The 18,256-nt window shown below is 41.1% G+C and overlaps 1 protein-coding gene across 3 annotated transcripts in view; it reads right to left on the reverse strand.

Moving 5' to 3' along the window:
- SH3RF1 (SH3 domain containing ring finger 1) overlaps positions 1–18,256 on the reverse strand; it is a 249,840-nt gene that overhangs the window by 21,970 nt on the left and 209,614 nt on the right. For all 3 annotated transcript variants that reach the window (XM_073606263.1, XM_073606244.1, XM_073606253.1), the window contains 3 exons: positions 17,625–17,779; positions 9,574–9,744; positions 7,815–8,086 (listed from right to left, as the gene is read on the reverse strand). In XM_073606263.1, coding sequence (XP_073462364.1) covers positions 7,815–8,086; positions 9,574–9,744; positions 17,625–17,779 — 598 coding nt within the window. The remainder of the gene's footprint in view (positions 1–7,814; positions 8,087–9,573; positions 9,745–17,624; positions 17,780–18,256) is intronic.

Raw genomic sequence — 18,256 nt, forward strand, 5'->3', positions numbered from 1 at the left:
TACTATTTATTTATTTACTTCATTGGATTTCCCTCTCTGTAATTAAAAGATAATTGGTGGTTCATTTTCTCCCTTCATTTTACATAGAACTCAAGGAGCCACAGTGACTACTAGAAACTAGATTTTGATCTAATACATTGTAATGACAAATAAAGCTGAACAGGCATTACATGTCAATACTTGCCCAAAGAGGGAGGTGTCCTGTTTGGGAACTTTCTCACAGCTTCATGGAAGACCTGAAGCTAATAACCCACACAGTCAGATATTCAAAGCCAGGAAGAGGACTGGGGAATCCCTCCAGTGAAACATTTCTACAGGATCCAGCTGCCCCATGACGTGGGACATACTTTATTACAGGTAGGCTAACTCACTAAAGCTACAATGTTTTTTAAGGCTAAACTTAAACTTGTGGACAGCCTTCCCAGAAGAGGAGAAGCGGTTATAGGTGCAAAGGGTGGGCCAACTCAATGTTGAACTCTACAGGCTAAGACTAAGGGATGCCATTAAAGTTCATATCCGTGTAAAGGCAGGTAAGTGGTTCTCAACCCTGTCCTCAAGTACCCCAACAGGCCATGTTTTGGGAATTTCTCTTTTATAAAATAGCTGTCCAAAATACCAAGCCATTGAGTCGGATTTAAAGCACCTGTGCAAGATAAAGGAAAACCTGCAAACATGGCCTGTTGGGGGTACTTGAGGACAGGGTTGAGAACCCCTGATATAGTGTACGTTCTTGCCTAAATGAATAGACCCTAAATTTAAAGTGGAACTAAAAGCAACATTTTTATTTTTGGCTAGAGCAAGGGAGGGTCTCATAGCCAAACAGGAAGTGGGAGGTAATCCCTGTAAATTAAGGCAATTCTTTGGGGGGCCCCCAGGTCACCAGAACTAGTGTCCCCATTAGAAGATTTGCCCTCTAGTCCTTTTCTGGGGACAACCAAAAATGTGAGATTTTCTTTTACTTTCACTTTCAATGTTAATGATAAACAGGACAAATAGAGGGTGAATCTCCTTAGTAGGGGCAGAGATAGCAAAATGTACTTTAATTTCCAGATATTTCCTTCTCTTGACTGCTTCCCCTTTGTAAAAACTGAACTCAGTGGGCGCACAAGCCACTCTATTCTTTTACAGTGTGGCTACAGGAGATACATGGGTAATGTGATTAGACAGAAGGAAACAAGCGGTCATTCAAATAACCACAATAGTAGGCTGGGGCAGTATCCATATCACTGTACATCCCAAAAGCCAACAATGCAAATATATAAAGCACAATAAACCACAGGAAACAAATGAATTAAAAATTAATTCTAACAGGATACTTCATTTTGCACATTTCCTTTTTCTTGGAGCCAAGACAGCAGTGCAGAAAATAATGGAAGTCTGCATGAACAATACGTCAGTGTTTTTTTAGTATGTCATTTCTAATCCCAGTTTTCATTTATACACTATACTTGATGTAAACTGCACAAGGTAATGCTAGCTTTGGAGCTTTAAAAGTCCCCCCATTCAGCTTATATTGAACGATCCCAACAACAGCTGCCTAATCTAATTACATTTATTTTTACAGGCCCAACCAGAAATGACTGTGTTTGTTTTCCCTTTTATTATTACGGTCCACATTTCAGGCCGATTTGGGTATAGCAAGTGAGCCCTATAAATTTAAATGACCATATGAGAAAATAACAATGTTTTCGTAGCTTTGCTTTATTGCTTCTCTTCACTGGCTTTATTCTCCCATTTGGTTAAATAACTATTCAAATATTCGACATTCAGCGGTAGAGTAAAACCTGATATTGAGAACACCCTTAGCCTGAACTCAGGAAGAATTTCAAGAACTAAAAATATATATTTTTACCATTTCATCAATTTGTACTATGAAGTTTAATAAAGAGTTCTGTGAATTAAATTCACAAGAACAGATGTATAGTATCTGGCTATAAATGAAATTCTTTTAGTCCTCTAAAGCTCCCTTTCGAGCAGTAAAACAGATTTGACAATTTCACTTTGGGTAATGCATTTCTCCAAACTGCTTTGAAGTTTCTACCAATTGCCATAAAGAGACTTCTCGATTTCCACACAAAAAGGAAAACTAGCCAGGGAATGACGACATGATTATGTCATTTGACCATTCATTTTCTACAGTTTACATCACAGTTCAACAGCCAAGTACTGCCACAGATTACCCTGCACTCCGTTATAGGCACAAAATAAATACAACCAATGGGGAAATCAAAATGATGAACACAACCGTAAAAGGCCCACACATAAGGCTACTTTTACACTGGGGCGGTAAGGGCATCGGCGATAAAGCGCAGCTAGTTTTAGTGGCACTTTACCGTCGTTTTAGCAGCGCTTTTCAGCACTTTAAACCCCCGCTAGTGGTCGAAGAAGGGGTTAATGCTGCCCGTGTAGCACCGCTGCCGAGGTGCTTTGCAGGCGCTTCAGCAGCGCTGCCCATTTATTTCAATGGGCAAGGTAGTTTAGGAGCGGTGTATACACCACCCCAAAGATGCTGCTTGCAGGACTTTTTCTAAGTCCTGCAAGTGCATCGCTCCAGTGTGAAAGCACTCGGGCTTTCACACTGGAGTGACAGGAGAGGCGCTTTACAGGATCTATTTTTAGAGCTAAAACGCCTGTAAAGCGCCTCAGTGTGAAAGTGGCCTAAGTGTTCATGTACAGTATATTTATCTTATTAATATATAAAGCCTATTAGCAATGGCTGGACTTGATATTAAGCAGTGTCAAATATTTTTCCAGCTGTAAGCTTTGGCTTACAGACAGCTCGGAGTATTAAAGAGGAACCTGTGAAGTCACAAATATGTCATATACCATTGCTGAGTTGATTTTGAGAGTGCATGTTCTTGGGCTGTCATCTTTACCTTTGCTACTTAGTGAATCATTAACTTAAAACCCCCAAAGGAAATCAGCTGAAAAAATGTGGGGTTGTAGTGGCTGCTTTGCTTTCTAAACCACCGATCAAGAAAGTCACAATTCCTAATCTGATCATAATGAACACTTTTAACACGCAGGAATGTCTTTGTTAATACTCAGAAAAGTCACCAAAACCTGCTGTAAAGCGCTTTGTCACCTGGCCGATCTACAGTGTTGCCAACCTACCAGACTGAAATTTACAGCCAAGTTTTTACTATTTCTAAAAGTTACAAAATGACAGTTTTAAGTGCAATTTTAGGCTACAAACAAGTAAAATATGCAATTCACAATTTGATTTAAGGTCGATATTAACCACTGGACCTCCGGAAGATTTACCACCCCCCTTCATGACCAGGCCATTTTTTGCGATACGGCACTGTGTTACTTTAACTGACAACTGCCGGATCGTGCAACACTGTACCCTAATGGAATGTATGTCCCTTTTCCCTCCACAAAGAGCTAGAGCTGCACGATTCTGGCCAAAATGAGAATCACGATTTTTTTGCTTAGAATAAAAAGATCACGATTCTCTCACGATTCTCGCAACGTAAAATCTTTCACATTATACAAAAAAAATGGGCTAACTTTACTGGTTAGATTTAGTTTTTTTTTGTTTTTTTTTGTATTTTTTTTAATTTTTTCCAAAAAAAAATTGCATTTGAAAGACCGCTGCGCAAATACAGTGTGACATAAAATATTGCAACAACCACCATTTTATTCTTTAGGGTGTCTACTAAAAAAGTATATATGTTTGGGGGTTCCAAGTAGTTTTCTAGCAAAAAAAAAATAAATAAAAAATTGATTTTAACTTGAAACCAACAAATAGTAGAAAAAGGCTTAGTGTTTAAGTGGTTAAACTTTTTTCACTTACACAGGAAGTCTATTCCACTGACAAATTGTTACAATGTTTATACTTAAGTTCAACTGATAAAGAATGTTTTGGTTCTTGGCAGACTGCCCGTTTTTCTCCCTTTCTTTTGAGGGCTGTGGTTTCAGAAGAGCAGAGAGAATTCTTTGCATAGAAAGAATTGTGAAACACTTTAGTCAAGATCGCAATAACGATTCTTGATTAATCACGATAACGATTCTTGACGATTAATTGTGCAGCTCTACAAAGAGCTTTCTTTTGGTGGTATTTGATCAGCTCTGCAGTTATATTAAAAAAAAAAAAAAACATACAAATTTATATTTTTTTACTTTCTGCTATAAAACATATCCAATAAATAAATAGAAAAAAAAATATATATACACATTTCTTCATCAAATTAGCCCAATATATATTCTGCTACTAATTTTGGTAAAAAGGAAAAATCCCAAGCAGCGTATATTGACTGATTTGTGCAAAATTTTTAGCGTCTACAAAGTATGAGATACGTTTTTTTTTTTTTACTTGTAATGGTGGCGATCAGCAACTTATATTGCGGTGGCCAAATTGGAACACTGACACTTTGTGGGGACCAGTGACACTAATATAATGATCAGTGCTAAAAATATGCACTGCCACTGTACTGATGACTCTGGCTGGGAAGGGGTTAACATCAAGGGCGATCAAAGGGTTAACTGTGTGCCTAGCTTGTGCTTTCTCGCTGTGTGGGAGGTGCTTTTACTATGGGAAGGCATTGATCCATATTCCTGCTTTGCAGGAACATAGGATCAATATCTTCCCTACTGACAGAACTGCAATCTGCCTTGTTTGCATAGGCAGATCACCGTTCTGCTTGTGTACTGTATAACCGTCAGGGAAATCGAGACAGCGAGAGCAGGTCGCCAGCACCGCAGACCAAGGACTGTCAGATCACATACTAGGTATGTGATTTGGCACAAAATGGCCGTCCTGCCACAGTATATCTGTGGTGGGCGGTCGGGAAGTGGTTAAGGCTAAAAAAAGATTTCTTATTATATATTCAATATAGTAGGTAGCTCAGGGACAGGGACAGGAGAGGAGGGCAAGGAATTAGAATGGGCAGGCGCACACACGTGAAATTGACCATCAGTGACACTGACAGCAGTGTGCAGCAGCACAGATGAGGAGGACACCACCAACACGTCCCTTCCCGAGTCACAGGGACAGTCTTTCTCCACGCCAAGTGGGCCCTTTAGTTCACTCCTGTCCAAACAGCACCGACAGTCCTGTTCCGAGCTTGCCTTGCTCCAGTCCCACAGACAAGGCTCTGCCCGCTCCGCTCCCTTATATCATGCCATTACAAGGCCCGCTCAGGCACCACCTCCACCAGACACGCACCCCACTGGCGTTGCCCAAACACACTGTAGCAGACACTCAGATGGTCAGAGCGTCACAGCCATATTTTTACCTGGCAACCTTTTACCGTTACTAATATTTACTGACAGGAGAAAAGTGCCCACTTTTTACTGGCTGCCAGTAAAAATACTAATGGTTGGCAACACTACTGATCTATAGGTGGTAACAGCAATTCTGACGATTCTGTAAAGAAGCAGCCACAAGTTCTAGCACCATAGAAGAGGGGCAGAGGTTTCCTGTGTATCATTCCAAGACATCTGCCAATCTTGAAGTGCCTACATATTATGACTGCTCTCTGATCTGTTCTGGGGCAGATTTGGCAACATTCTCATGTCTGTTGAAACGGAGTGGCTACCACCATCAACAAACAGCCTTGTCCAATGGCTACCATTTCACTTGTGCCAGCAGTGCACAAGGTTCACTCATCTTCTTTCTCCTCAAAGCTTAAAGAAGTTCACCTTTTGACAAAAAATAATAAATTCATTTTTTTTGCAGGTAAAAAAATGTGCATTTATTAATTTTGTTTCTGGAGCCTCTAAAGCATTGCAGCAGTGATCAGCAGATCGCTGGTGTCATGTAGGTCTCCTGCAGACTGCCAGTGTATCTGTGTGCCCGTACGGGCAAGCAAATACAATCTGACAGGAAGAGAGCATGTACTACCACTGCGCTGTTGTAGTCTATTGAAAACTATAAGCCCACAGCCGCAAAGGCTGCCAGACCTTTTGCAGAACACTGAATGGGTGACGTGGCAGGGCGGGCAGGGAGAAGATCCTCACTAGCTGTCAGATCAGGGAATCGGGGAGGTGCAGGGGCTGGTCAGTTTGTAACATGTTACAAAGGTCAACTTGTGCTTTAAATCTAAATGCTGGAGCGACCCAAGTAGGATGCGATCCTGCGAACCACTGAGACCTAGAAAAAGCTCATAAGGCTACTGCATACCTGAATTTTGTGTAATGCCTGTGCACAGCGAAATATATTATACCTATAATGTCTATGGCTTGATATACTGTCTGGTGTAACTATGACCACACCTGTTATTCCAGTCACTATTGTCAGCGGGTGTGCCTCTGCCAAGTAGGCAAATTTTGCAGGACGATGTGTTGTTACACATAGAGTGCAAATAAGTGTAAGAATGTGTGCTTGCTAGATAACCATGCATGTTTTTAGGGTTAACAATTTTATGTGTACATCTGCTTATGCATCTGTCATTACATTAATACAACATCATTGTCAGCCATTTTTTTTTGTGAGCAACACTCTGTTTATTGGCAAATCAAATTGTATAACATATAATTTAATAAGTAAAGTAAAACTCAGTTTTTTTAATTTTTATAAAAAGCATACTTTGCTCTGGTAACCTATTCATACTGGGCAGATTCCCAACAGCCTAATATGCTGGCAGACTGGGGAAAATTCTGTAGAAAGACTGTCTGGTAGGTGAGTGGTGGTAAGGAAGACTGTGGGCTACAGTCAGACCTTCTATACATGGGATTTATTGTACAGCAGTCTTTCTAAAGCAATTACAGAACTTCCAGCAAGCTTCAAAATGCTTATTTAAGCCTTAAATACTCCCTTCTGTTTCTGTTTGGTGATGTTAAACAGATTGTAATGGGAATAGTGTTTGCCACCTAAAACAAGCCGATGGCAGGTTCAGCAAGCTTATAAGACTGTAACCTGCTGAAAACCTGCTAGGATCTTGTGTAAAGTGACTAGCCTTAGGCCTCATTCACACAAGCACTGAGCCTGTACAGCATGAATGAGGTTTTTGTTTTCGTGTCTGAAGCCACCTGGAGCTGCATGCAGGCAGCCTATGTTAATAAATGGAGATGCAGCAATTTTACAGACATACTTACAGTACATATCCGAGATTGACAGGTGTGCAGGGGCGGCTGCACTGCTCTAAAATGCAAACTGTCTGTGTTCACTGAAACTAGTGTATAGCCCCTTACACACTGGCGGACTGATCAAGTCCAGCTGTCAGTTTTTTAGATGGACCCGATCGGACCATCCATTGCACTCTATGGAGCTGCAGATGTCAGCAGACAGGTGTCCGCTCAAACCAGTCGACATCTGATCCGATACAGTCCGCTAAAAACAGATGGATAGGGATGCCCCATCCATCTGGGGGATCAGATGGGATTACAATAGGGTGGAAATGCACAGGCGGTCAGTTTCCATCTAACAGCACAGCGGGCTGTGTCCGTTCTGCATTAGCAGAGCAGAGACGAACCTGTCATCCATCTGCTCAGCGGGGACCAGCGGAGAGATTCCCTGCTGAGTGGGCAGATCAGCTGGCGGAGTCCACCAGTGAGAAAGGGGCCTTTCTGTCAAAAGTGGATGTGTGGATGGATCTACACAGGCGCTGTGCCTCCATTCACTAGCATAGGCCGCCTGCTCCAGATGCACAAAATCACCTTAGTGACACTGTACGAGCATAGGCCGCCTATCACTAGCATAGGCCGCCAGCTCCAGATGCATAGAACACCTTATTGACACTGTACGAGCCTCAGTGCCCATGTAAATTAGACCTAAATGGAATATGTAATTATCAAGTACTAAAATAACACATGATTATTCTTTTCTATTATTGTGACAAATATTTAGAGACATTGCCTTTTATTTTTACCTGTCCGAACAGCATTCCGGGCTTGATTTACTGTCATCTGGCCACTCATATGCATCAGAACCTTAGCTTGAGGGCTGGTCTGGATATGGGTACCCGGAATGACTGTTGTAGAGACGCCATTTATATTAACAGTTTTGCTAAATTCTGGTCCATTTCCTTGTATCTTCTGGGAAGGTACTGCGCTTGAACATGGTGCTACCATGTTCACCATCTGTGTGGTTCCACCTGCTGTTGCCATGACTACCTTGGGCTGTGTTCCAGTTGTTAAAGCCCTGTGAAGCACAAAACAGCTGCTTAACAAAAAGCAATGGATCAATTAACAATTTGTTACCTGAACTGCCTCATGGCAACTTTAATTTTCCCAACATTATTTTACAGAACAGATTAAAATCTCCTGATTGGCAGAGATACAGCTGCAAGAGCCATTGGCTCCCGCTGATTTCAATTATGGCCAGTGAGGAGCGAGCAAGCACGAGGGCCCCCATAGTAAGCAGCTTGCTATGGGGGCACTCAGCAAGGGGCAGGGCCCAGAGCACCAGCGGGTGATGTAAGAATAGGATCGGGGCTGCTCTGTGCAAAACCATTGCATAGAACAGGTAAGTGTGACATATTAGTTATTAAAAAAAATCATTTACAAACATTTTAAAACCCCCATCCACACCTGTGCATCTCTCCAACGCACGTTTTATTTTTGGCGCATTTTTCACACCACAGCATAGGGCAGCCCAGTCACTTGAATGGGCTTCCTGCACACAACACACCAAAAGAATTTCCCACACCTTTAAGGTGGTGAGCATGGCACATTTTGTTGCATGACAAAATGCACATTTTCTAGCCGTGTTTGGGGTGCCATTAATAATTAATGTTATATATGTAAAGTCCTATGCGCTACCACTTTTACAAAAAGGATGTTATGGATTAGGAGCAGCTGCTCACATCAATAAATGTGTCCCCACATAAAGCAATAGAACTATATTAATTTAGTTCTAATAATCAATGGCACTGTAAGCACAATGCACATTCCTGGGAATGTGCATTTGTAAATAGGGCCTAAAATGTATGTACAGCCAAAATCAAAGCTTAAAACTGGTCAGTTTATTTTTTTTTTCTGTTTCTGTCCTATTAGGGAGATTCTTCTTTACTTCCTGTCCTGGTGATACAAGAGGAAGAAAGAAAAAAAATCTCTCAAAGTTAGGGAGATTTCCTCTTAAACAGTTATCACCAAAACACAGGAAGATTTACTCTCACCTCTTGTTTTGGTGACAACCTTCACTTAGTAAAGATTTCCTCTTGTGTCTCTGGGACAGGAATTGAGGGGAATTCTACTTATTGGAATACAGACTGCAAAAAATAAACTGATGAGTTTTATGCCTTCCCTACTCAATCCAAAACTAAGCACAGAAAAAGTGTTGGTTGTTCATACACATTAAATACGTAAGGGATATAATCTGATATTCACCAACAAATACATGTCTTCAAACATTATTTCTTTATATGGAACAAAATCTATTTAATATCAAATCCACCTGCAAAGTTTCTGAAAAAACATGGCTTCCTACACACACACACGTTGTCAGTGCAGAGAAAGATAATAAAATTCCAACTTTCCTTTCTTTTAACTCAGCAAATGTAGTGAAAGTATTGTCTACGCATTACAATAAAAACTGTGCTAACATGAGATTGAGGTGTTGCAGAGTTCTTCAAATATTTCTCTTCTGGAACAAAGCCCATAGTATAGTGTAGGAGATTTTTATCTCACCTGGTGACTGGTGCAACATAGTTCCCTGGGAACACGCCGATTTTACTGGTATGCATGGAAGTTCCTTTAAACCAGCCATCCTGACAGCGTTCAAATACCAAAAACATTTCACCTTTCCGAAGCTCCAGTTCATCCTCCTTACGTGGGAAATAAGGATATATGGCAACATACCTGAGAAGAAAAAACAAAAAAGACTCATTACCAAGTGTGTCACTCCAGCAAGTCATGGTCTTGATATGCTTGATAGTACGTCATCCAATAGTATAAGCATTGTAGCGATAAGCTCACAAAACTCCCTGATGGCTTTTAGCTATGATCTGTCTAATGTAACTATAAGTTCATAGGTCTGATATGTGCAGTGAAAATGAACCAGCATCAATGGTTTGATTTTTAGTTTAATAAACAACCTTAATCCAAAGCTGGGGGACAATTTTTTTCTCAGACAATAGGTGCAGGAGCTCCCCCTTTCTGAGTCACCACGTGTCTCCACCCCCTACCCACCTCCAAGCGCCATTCCTTGGTTCCACCCCCTACCCACCTACCAGTACTGCCCCTTTTAGAGAATACAGAACCAAGTAACAATTGTGATAGTACGTAATTTGTATATAATTTGTTAATGATAACAACAAAAGCAGTAACATAGAGCCCATGCAGCCAGCAACAATAGATTCCCCCAATGGGCCACCCGCAACAAAATACCTCCACCCCCAACAACAACAGATCTCCCTGCAGCCAGAATCAATAGACTCCCCAGCAGCCAGCAACAATAGACTCCCCCAGCAACAATGGACCACCCACAACAAAATTCCCCCACCCCCAGCAACAACAACAGATCTCCATGCAGCCACCATCAATAGACCCCTCCCAACAACATAAGACCCTCCCCCAGAAACAATAGAACCCCCCCCCCCCCCTGGCAACAATCCCCAGTAACAATAGAACCCCCGGAAAAACATATCCTCTCCAGCAACCATAGAACCCCTAGCATCAATAGACCCTTCACCCCTTGCCATTAAATACATTCAGTGCTGGAGGTGCCAAAACAACATTCCCCCGTGTTCCAGCTGAAAAAAAAACCCTGCTTAGGGATATATAAAAGTGGGTACAGATGGATAGAGCTCATCGTTAACTAAAGTTTGTTAAAATCCGTTTTCCTATTTTAGTAGATTTATTAATGACTTTGTAGTGCTAAAGCTTGCCTGACTATATAAAATGTATAGATTATTTGGGTAGGCATTTGCAAAACAGAACTGTTCTTCTGCATGTTCTTCTACTTTTGGATATCTTTTAGTACAGCAGTCCTCAAACTATTTTCTTTCTAGCTGGATGGCAGGAGCCACTGTATGCAGAGTGGAAGCAGGTGTCGGGCACTGGAAAGCAAAGCAAACTGGATTCCTGTACAGTAATCTTATCTCAAACTTTCTCAAGCTTAAAGCGGAACTCAAGTTATGATCTTTATTGCATATTTACATTGTTCCAGTTTGGACCATTGTATGTATGCATATGTCAAAGCTGAAGGGGCGCTGTAGAAGCTGACACTGTAGTAGCCAGCGTTACTACTGTAATAGCTGTGATCTTTTGGGTTCTTTGTGAGCAACTTCTCCCCTGCATACTGACCATAGGGGGTAGCTTGCTTGGCACTGACGCCATTCATAAAACACCTTGTATTCTTTTCCAATAATCTTTATTGAAAATGTTTTAATATTGGTCATACATGTAAAGAAGATAAAAGGGAGGTAAAGAACAAGAAAATAATATTTCCAGTGGGTTCACATTAAAAATAGTCGATTCACCAGATCAGAAATTGTTAAGACCTTACGCGCTTTCTGAACATCAGTAATAGTTTTCGCTTTCCATTGACTATTCATAGGTTTTGTATAGTCGGAAAAAACACATACATTAATCAGCCCACAAACACATGAGACAGGTTGGGAAAATGGAAGACAAGAAAAGGAGAAGAAAGGGGAAGAATAGAATAAAAGAGAAGGGTGATGTTCTAATATGCTACATCTGTCTGTTCTGTCCATGTTGCTTACCTTCCTAAAAGGGTTACTAAAGCCGTGTACACACGGGCGGACTTTTCAGCATCAAACGTCCGACGGAGTTACGACGGACATTCGGACGACCGGACTTGCCCACACACGACGAAAGTCCGTTGGTATGAATGTGATGACGTACGAAGGGACTAGAATAAGGAAGTTCATAGCCAGTAGCCAATAGCTGCCCTTGCGTCCTTTTTTGTCCATCAGACTAGCATACAAAGTAATGGAAGGTCCGATGAAGCCCACACATGGTCGGATTGTTCGACAGATTCGTTCCGTCGGACCAGTCTGGTCAAAAAGTCCGCCCGTGTGTACACGGCATTATTGTGTGTAGCACTAACTCTCGATGGAGCTGCTGGTTTAAGCGGGCTTGTTACCTTCACTCTCCTTCCCTCTGTTTCACCGACACCGGGTCTAGGGTTCCGTTGAGTTTACCTCTGGACGATACACGCACCAACACTTGAGTACGTTTTCAATGCTTTATTAAACAACTTACTAAGGAAATAGCAGGAAAGAGGCAGAAGGGAAACTGCAGAAGAAACTCAAATATCTTCCTGTAAGGTTCTTGACAAATGTCCTGGTAGAATTTGGATATTACAATAGAATGCGCTCCCCTCGTGGGACACACTCTTTGCTCGCCTCGATAGGCCTCACTCACTTGCCTAGCTCCCAGTACCTTGTTTGGGATAAAAGTGTATGATCCTCTGCCACAGGATGTACTGGTCTTTCTGTAGTGAACGTCAGTCACAGTGCTTGAACCTTTAAGCTAACCCAGCAACACTATGCTGTATAGATACTTTTAGGATACGTCCTCCAACCGAGTTACCAGGCCCCTCTCCAGACCAGCATGCTGCGTGATCCTTCCATGGCGGGTCCTCCCCTGGGATCTCCTCAGTTGTCCAGCTTCTTCACTCTGGATAGACAGCTCAGGACCATTCCTCGGCTGCTGCGGTAGGCCCCAGACAAGCTTCTGGGCCCACCCCTGTGCCGTAGCGACATGGGCCTCCGGAATGGAGGACCACGAAATTGCTCTCTAACGTATACCTGTCGGCCAGGAGGGCCAGCAGGTGGCTGTAAAACGAATCTCACAATATGGCGTCTGTCCCATAAATACCCTCGCCCAGAATGCAACTCGGAGGACCACCTCCACCGAGTTGTCTCCGGGACAGAAGAGCATCCATACGCTTCGAAACGCTGCCCCTCCAACACTGACCAGCGACACCCACCGGTCAGTATGGAAACACACACAACGTCAGCCAAGCTGGAACAGAGGCAAACCTAACCTTCTTAACGAACAAAGTTACTAATTTTACCTAACATATGGTAGATCGCAAATCTACCAGCGCTACATGTGTATCAGAGATATCCTGTTATCCAGAGGTTCCGTGTTTTTTTTTATCAAATAAACCAATTTTATCATTCAAAACAGCATCTCTTACCCTTTTTACCTACAAGGAAAGCTTCCTATGTCTCAGGTGCCTCCCTTAATTGCTTTATGGGTTGTGGGCAAGAGGCTCAGTAAATCATATACAGTGGATATGTCCTAGGGTTACAAGGCTTTGGATTTTGGTTTATAACTTTATATATTCTATAACCCTGATTAACTTTAGGAAGTCTCCATGGCAAGCTCTTTTGAACTAATTCATAGGGAAGGAGGTTAGACATAGTAAAAAAGAATCCCATTTTTATTTCTGGCAGCATGGGTAGCAACTGATAAGTAATGAAAGTCTTCGTCCAACCTAAGTCCACTAATCAATACCAAATTAACGTGGATAATGACAAACCAAATTTACCTTGTAGTTTTTTCAATGAATACAAGGCATTCTTACTAAAAGAGGTGTAGAAGTGGGGTGATTCCTTCAAGATCTCCACCTCATTTCAATAAGAGAATGCCTTTTATTGATTGTAAAAATACAATGCATTCTATAAATGGTGGCAGTGCTGAGTGAGCAACGTCCTGCGGTTAGTGTGCAGAAGGGAAGACGCTTGCACAGGACTCAGAAGATCGCAGCTATCACTGTAGTAACGACAATTACTACAGTGATTGCAAGCTTCTCCAGTGGCCTCCAAGGTATGAAATATGCATACTTACATTAGTTCATGCTGGGCCAATTAAAGTATGCAATAATTATCTTACCTGGAGTTCAGCTTAAAATGGCTGAAAACATAGAATAGTTTGAATCTGCTGGGACAATTTTACAAAATTTCAAATATCTCAACATCTGTAAGGCTGCATTCACACCTGAGCGTCGCGTTTTTTCGAGGGATTGTATGCACTTTTTTGGTCATTTGTGTACAGTGTTTTTATCACATTTTTGAGCTTTGGCAGTTTAAAATTAGCCAATAGAGAGAAATATCCTCTGTTTCATCACTTGTTGCTATGTTTTTCAGCTTTTTCATCCGCTTTTATTAATTAGTATTTATTAATTTGTTTACTTTTTTGTAAGGGGTTAGGGTTCAATTTAGGGTTTAGGATTAGGGGTTATTAGTTAAGGGTTTGGGTTTTTTATATTTTTATGAATTTTCATTTAATGATTGCATTTGAGCAGAAAACGCTCCAAAACATGCGACAAAACGCACTAAAATCCTCAAGCATTTCCATGCATTTCTACGGAACCAAACGCTTCAAAAAACGCAACAATCTGCCCATTTTGATCTACAAAAAAAGCTCCGGAATTTTTTTTGAGCTTCAGGCAACTTGTAGTGGAGATGTGAACCAACTGCAAAGAAAACTATTGATTTTTTTTCTCCTCCAGCGTTTTGGAGCTTCAAGCTACAAAATGCTGGGGTGTGAATGGGGCCTAAAGGTATGATCATTTTTATCAGTTTACTAGTGTTAATGTTTTAGAAGTCTAAAGTTGGCCAAACACTAAGTGAATTTCATCTGGTTGCTAATGAAGTTAATGTAAGTGATGACATTCACTTCGTGGGTGGCCCTGTTGGTATCCACATTCTAGGACTGAAAAATCGAAGGAGCTGGGCAAGAAATTGTCAACAGGGCAGTGTCTGCAAACAATCAGACACTGCAGAATTGCTCCTACAAGCTGCATACCACGAACAGAGGAATATGTTATATTTGTTAATATGGTTTAGTCTTCAAGCTGACCAAAAAAATTATCAGTGTATAGCCAGTCTAAATATGCCTACAGGAATAAATTGATCTTCCTTGTCTCACATGAATATATGCACTACCTGAGCTGAAAGGCATTCATTTACAGTTTAGCCATTCTAAATATTATTTATATTGCTGACATGTTTGATTTCTGTAGCTTAAATAAATTTGCACCCTAGGCTGACCATAAACGGCCTGATGACTCCCAAATGTGAACATCACTTGTTAGAATGGGGCCATTTCTGATTCTCTAGGTGCCAATAGCAAGCAACTTAGGTTGTCAAATGCACTTATCAGGCAGGAAGATTTTCAAACTTGTAGGAATATAATCCTGTGATGGAGCCCAATCCATAACCTATTTTTTTTTGAAGAGCAAAGCATTATGTTAGAGCCGCTGTCACCTTCAGCCAAGAATTCCGGGGGGGGGGGGATAGGTGTAAATATTCACAGAACCTCTTTAGATCTTTTTCCCCCATTTACGCTATAATATATACTATGCTTAGAACTGAAGCATTTAGATAACAAAATAATGCTTTGATTCAAAACATACGGCATTTAAAGCTTCTAGGCCTGTTAATGAACTATAATTGGGGCTCCAGGGAAATGGATGCCTCCTGATGCCTGGAAATGATGATCTGTTTGTGCGGAAAAAATAAAACTGATGTGGCTGTTGATTGTTACGAATACAATTTAAGAGAATTTTAATGTGTTAAGTCCTTTGGGAGCATCAGTGAACTTTTCATAGACAAGGGGATATATAATGATGGCTATTAGCATGCAGTTTACTGTGCATTCACAGCCCCATGTTGATTAGCGTCTGTAATCATGAACAAGTCAAACAATTTGCACACCAATGAATTCTATGTTAATTACATATCTCCAGGTATGGGTCACTGGTTCGCCTCTGATCGCTGTGTAGGACATATGGACGCCATGCCAAACACCTGGAATTATTAGCTATGAATAATACTGTGTAGGTCCCAGAGTGCACCTTTCTTAACCAAACACAAAGTCCAGCACTAAAAATTCCAGACACAATAAGTCTCACTTTTTAACTTAGAACATTTTCATTTGTAATCGTTTTGTACTGTACGTCCAAATGTTTCTGTTCAAGTGCAAACTTTGATGTCTGCCCGCAGTAAGTAATGCTTAACACATGGAGAAAGGGAGGCTTTCGTCCAATAAGGGTACTCCATTTTGCTAGCGCATCTTATAAAATCTCAGCACCGAAGCACGTTTCAAAGTGATGTTTACTTGACCGATCAATCAAGAGCTCTGCGTGTAATTGGGAAATCTTTAATTCTTGTCGCACATCTGGACTGAGGAAATATCACTGAAAGATCCAGCAATCAGCCAAGGAGCAATAACTGATGTGAATGAAGCTGGTATAGCTTAGCCAGACTTCCCTGTGCTCTGCAGATGGTAAAAACTGCAAACTGACTTTATACTAACATGGCAACTGGCAAACCCATACCAATACACAATAGTGATGATATTATTATTATAATAGAGGATGTATATATCGCCAACAGTTTGTGCAGTGCTTTACAACATGAGGGCAGACAGTACAGTTACAATACAATTCAATACAGGAGGAATCAGAGAGCCTTGCTCATTAGAGCTTACAATCTAGGAGATGTCAAGAACACAAATATGACTTTTTCAACATGGCAAATTGTGCTATATACCAACATAGCCCAATAATCTTCCTGCAAATATATATTCTTCAATCTCTGGTAACCCAGACACAGGTCTACTTATCTTTCCATTCAGACCCCATTCACACTTGAGCATTTTGTAGCTTGCTGCTTGAAGCTCAAAAATACTCAACAAGTAAAAACCTATTGTTTTCAATAGCTCTTGTTCACATCTGCGCGATCTGTCACTTGTAGCAAAACGTCTGTTGCTTAAAAAAGTACACAAGCTACTTTTCAGGCAAAATTGAGTGTTTTTGTCCCCATAGACTTCAATGGAAATGCCTGAAAAGCATGACATGAGCAGGTTTTTGAGCAATTTCAGTTCAAACAGGAGGTCCTTGCCCTGTTTTTATCTTTCTATTGGCTATACAAAAAAGCCTAGTTAAAAAAAAAAGTTGTCAAAAGCTGCAAAAACAGGTGATTCTGCTATAGAAAATGCCTGAAAATGTGACGCTTAGGTGAGAATTTGCCTCATTCACACAAAGTTGTTGCTTCCCTCTTCTACCTGTTATAGTCACCTATCCCATTTTTTGGAGTTCATAGTACTTCATATAGCAATGCAGCCTTGATAGGACCACTAGGCTGGAATTCTGTAAATGCATGAGGAGTGCAGTCAGCAAACCAACGTGCATAAAGGGCTGCAAGACATATGGAAGCTGGAAAATATTTGTAACAGAAGTGTGCGTGTGTGTAATGCCCAGGTCTACTGTTGCATCGATTCATAACACACCCACACAAAGTCATACATTGCACTGACAGTCTGATTTCAGACAATGCATCTGGATCAGCCAGGTACCTGGACTGATGATAGTCTCAGCGAGTCGCAGAGAGAGCCGCTCCCCGCCCCTCCATAGCTCAGCGCTCCAGTGAGCATTGAGGAGCAGAACAGGAGAGAGCTGCTGATTGACAGTCAACAGCTCTCCTCTCGGGGAGCTGAGAGAACCGAGCCATCGGCGATGTTCGATGGCTTGGTTCTTAGTATGGAGACGCCGGGGGACAGATGCAGCATTAGACCGATGCTGCATCCACCTAGGTATGAATATGGGATAAAAGCCAAACTCATCCTTCTCCTTTAGGGTAGTCATCAAGGGTTATTGTCAGAAATCCTTTGAGTGTAAATGTACATATTAAAAACTAAAACCCATAACTGCACATGGAAATATATTTATACATTATTTTAGCTCTACCATAAGTACTTACACGCTTGGTCGGGTGGATGGCCTAAGGTGTGCAACTTGTTCAGCAGGACCAGTAGCCAATCTCTGCCCAGCAGTAGAAGATGTTGCCCCAGAGGTTGTAGAGACGATAACAGCAGCAGTCAGTGGTGGAGGAGGAAGAATAGGTGGATTCAGATCCTACGAAGAAATTTTAAAAAATCACTAGTCTAAAAGTTAAATACATCCAGGAAACATTTAACGTTACAGTAGTCACAATATGACATTAAACTTTGGGGATAAATAATTGTGTTACAATTACTTGAATGATCTAATGTTATCATTTTGGTTTCCAACAGTGTTTTTTAGGCATACTTTCTATAACTGATGTATATACCCATTTCCATAATTGTGTATAAGAAGAGAATTGCAGCAAAATCTGGCATAAGGCATGATGCCACCTCTAGAGTGAGCCAGGCTATCGAAGACCAGCTCAACTGGCACTTAGGCAGCAAAATAAATAGCATTCAGCCTAAAAAAAAAAAAAACAAAAAAAAACACGGTGTTCAATTTTATGTAATGTAGCATTATGAAAAAAAAAAAATCATATTTCACCTTTGTGTATAATTATAACCTTTTTCTCTCAGCTCTTCCTAGATTGTAAAATGAACAAAGTTT

This window comes from Aquarana catesbeiana, linkage group LG01 (genome assembly GCF_042186555.1).
Source record: "Aquarana catesbeiana isolate 2022-GZ linkage group LG01, ASM4218655v1, whole genome shotgun sequence".
In the NCBI taxonomy this organism is placed as follows: Eukaryota; Metazoa; Chordata; class Amphibia; order Anura; family Ranidae; genus Aquarana; species Aquarana catesbeiana.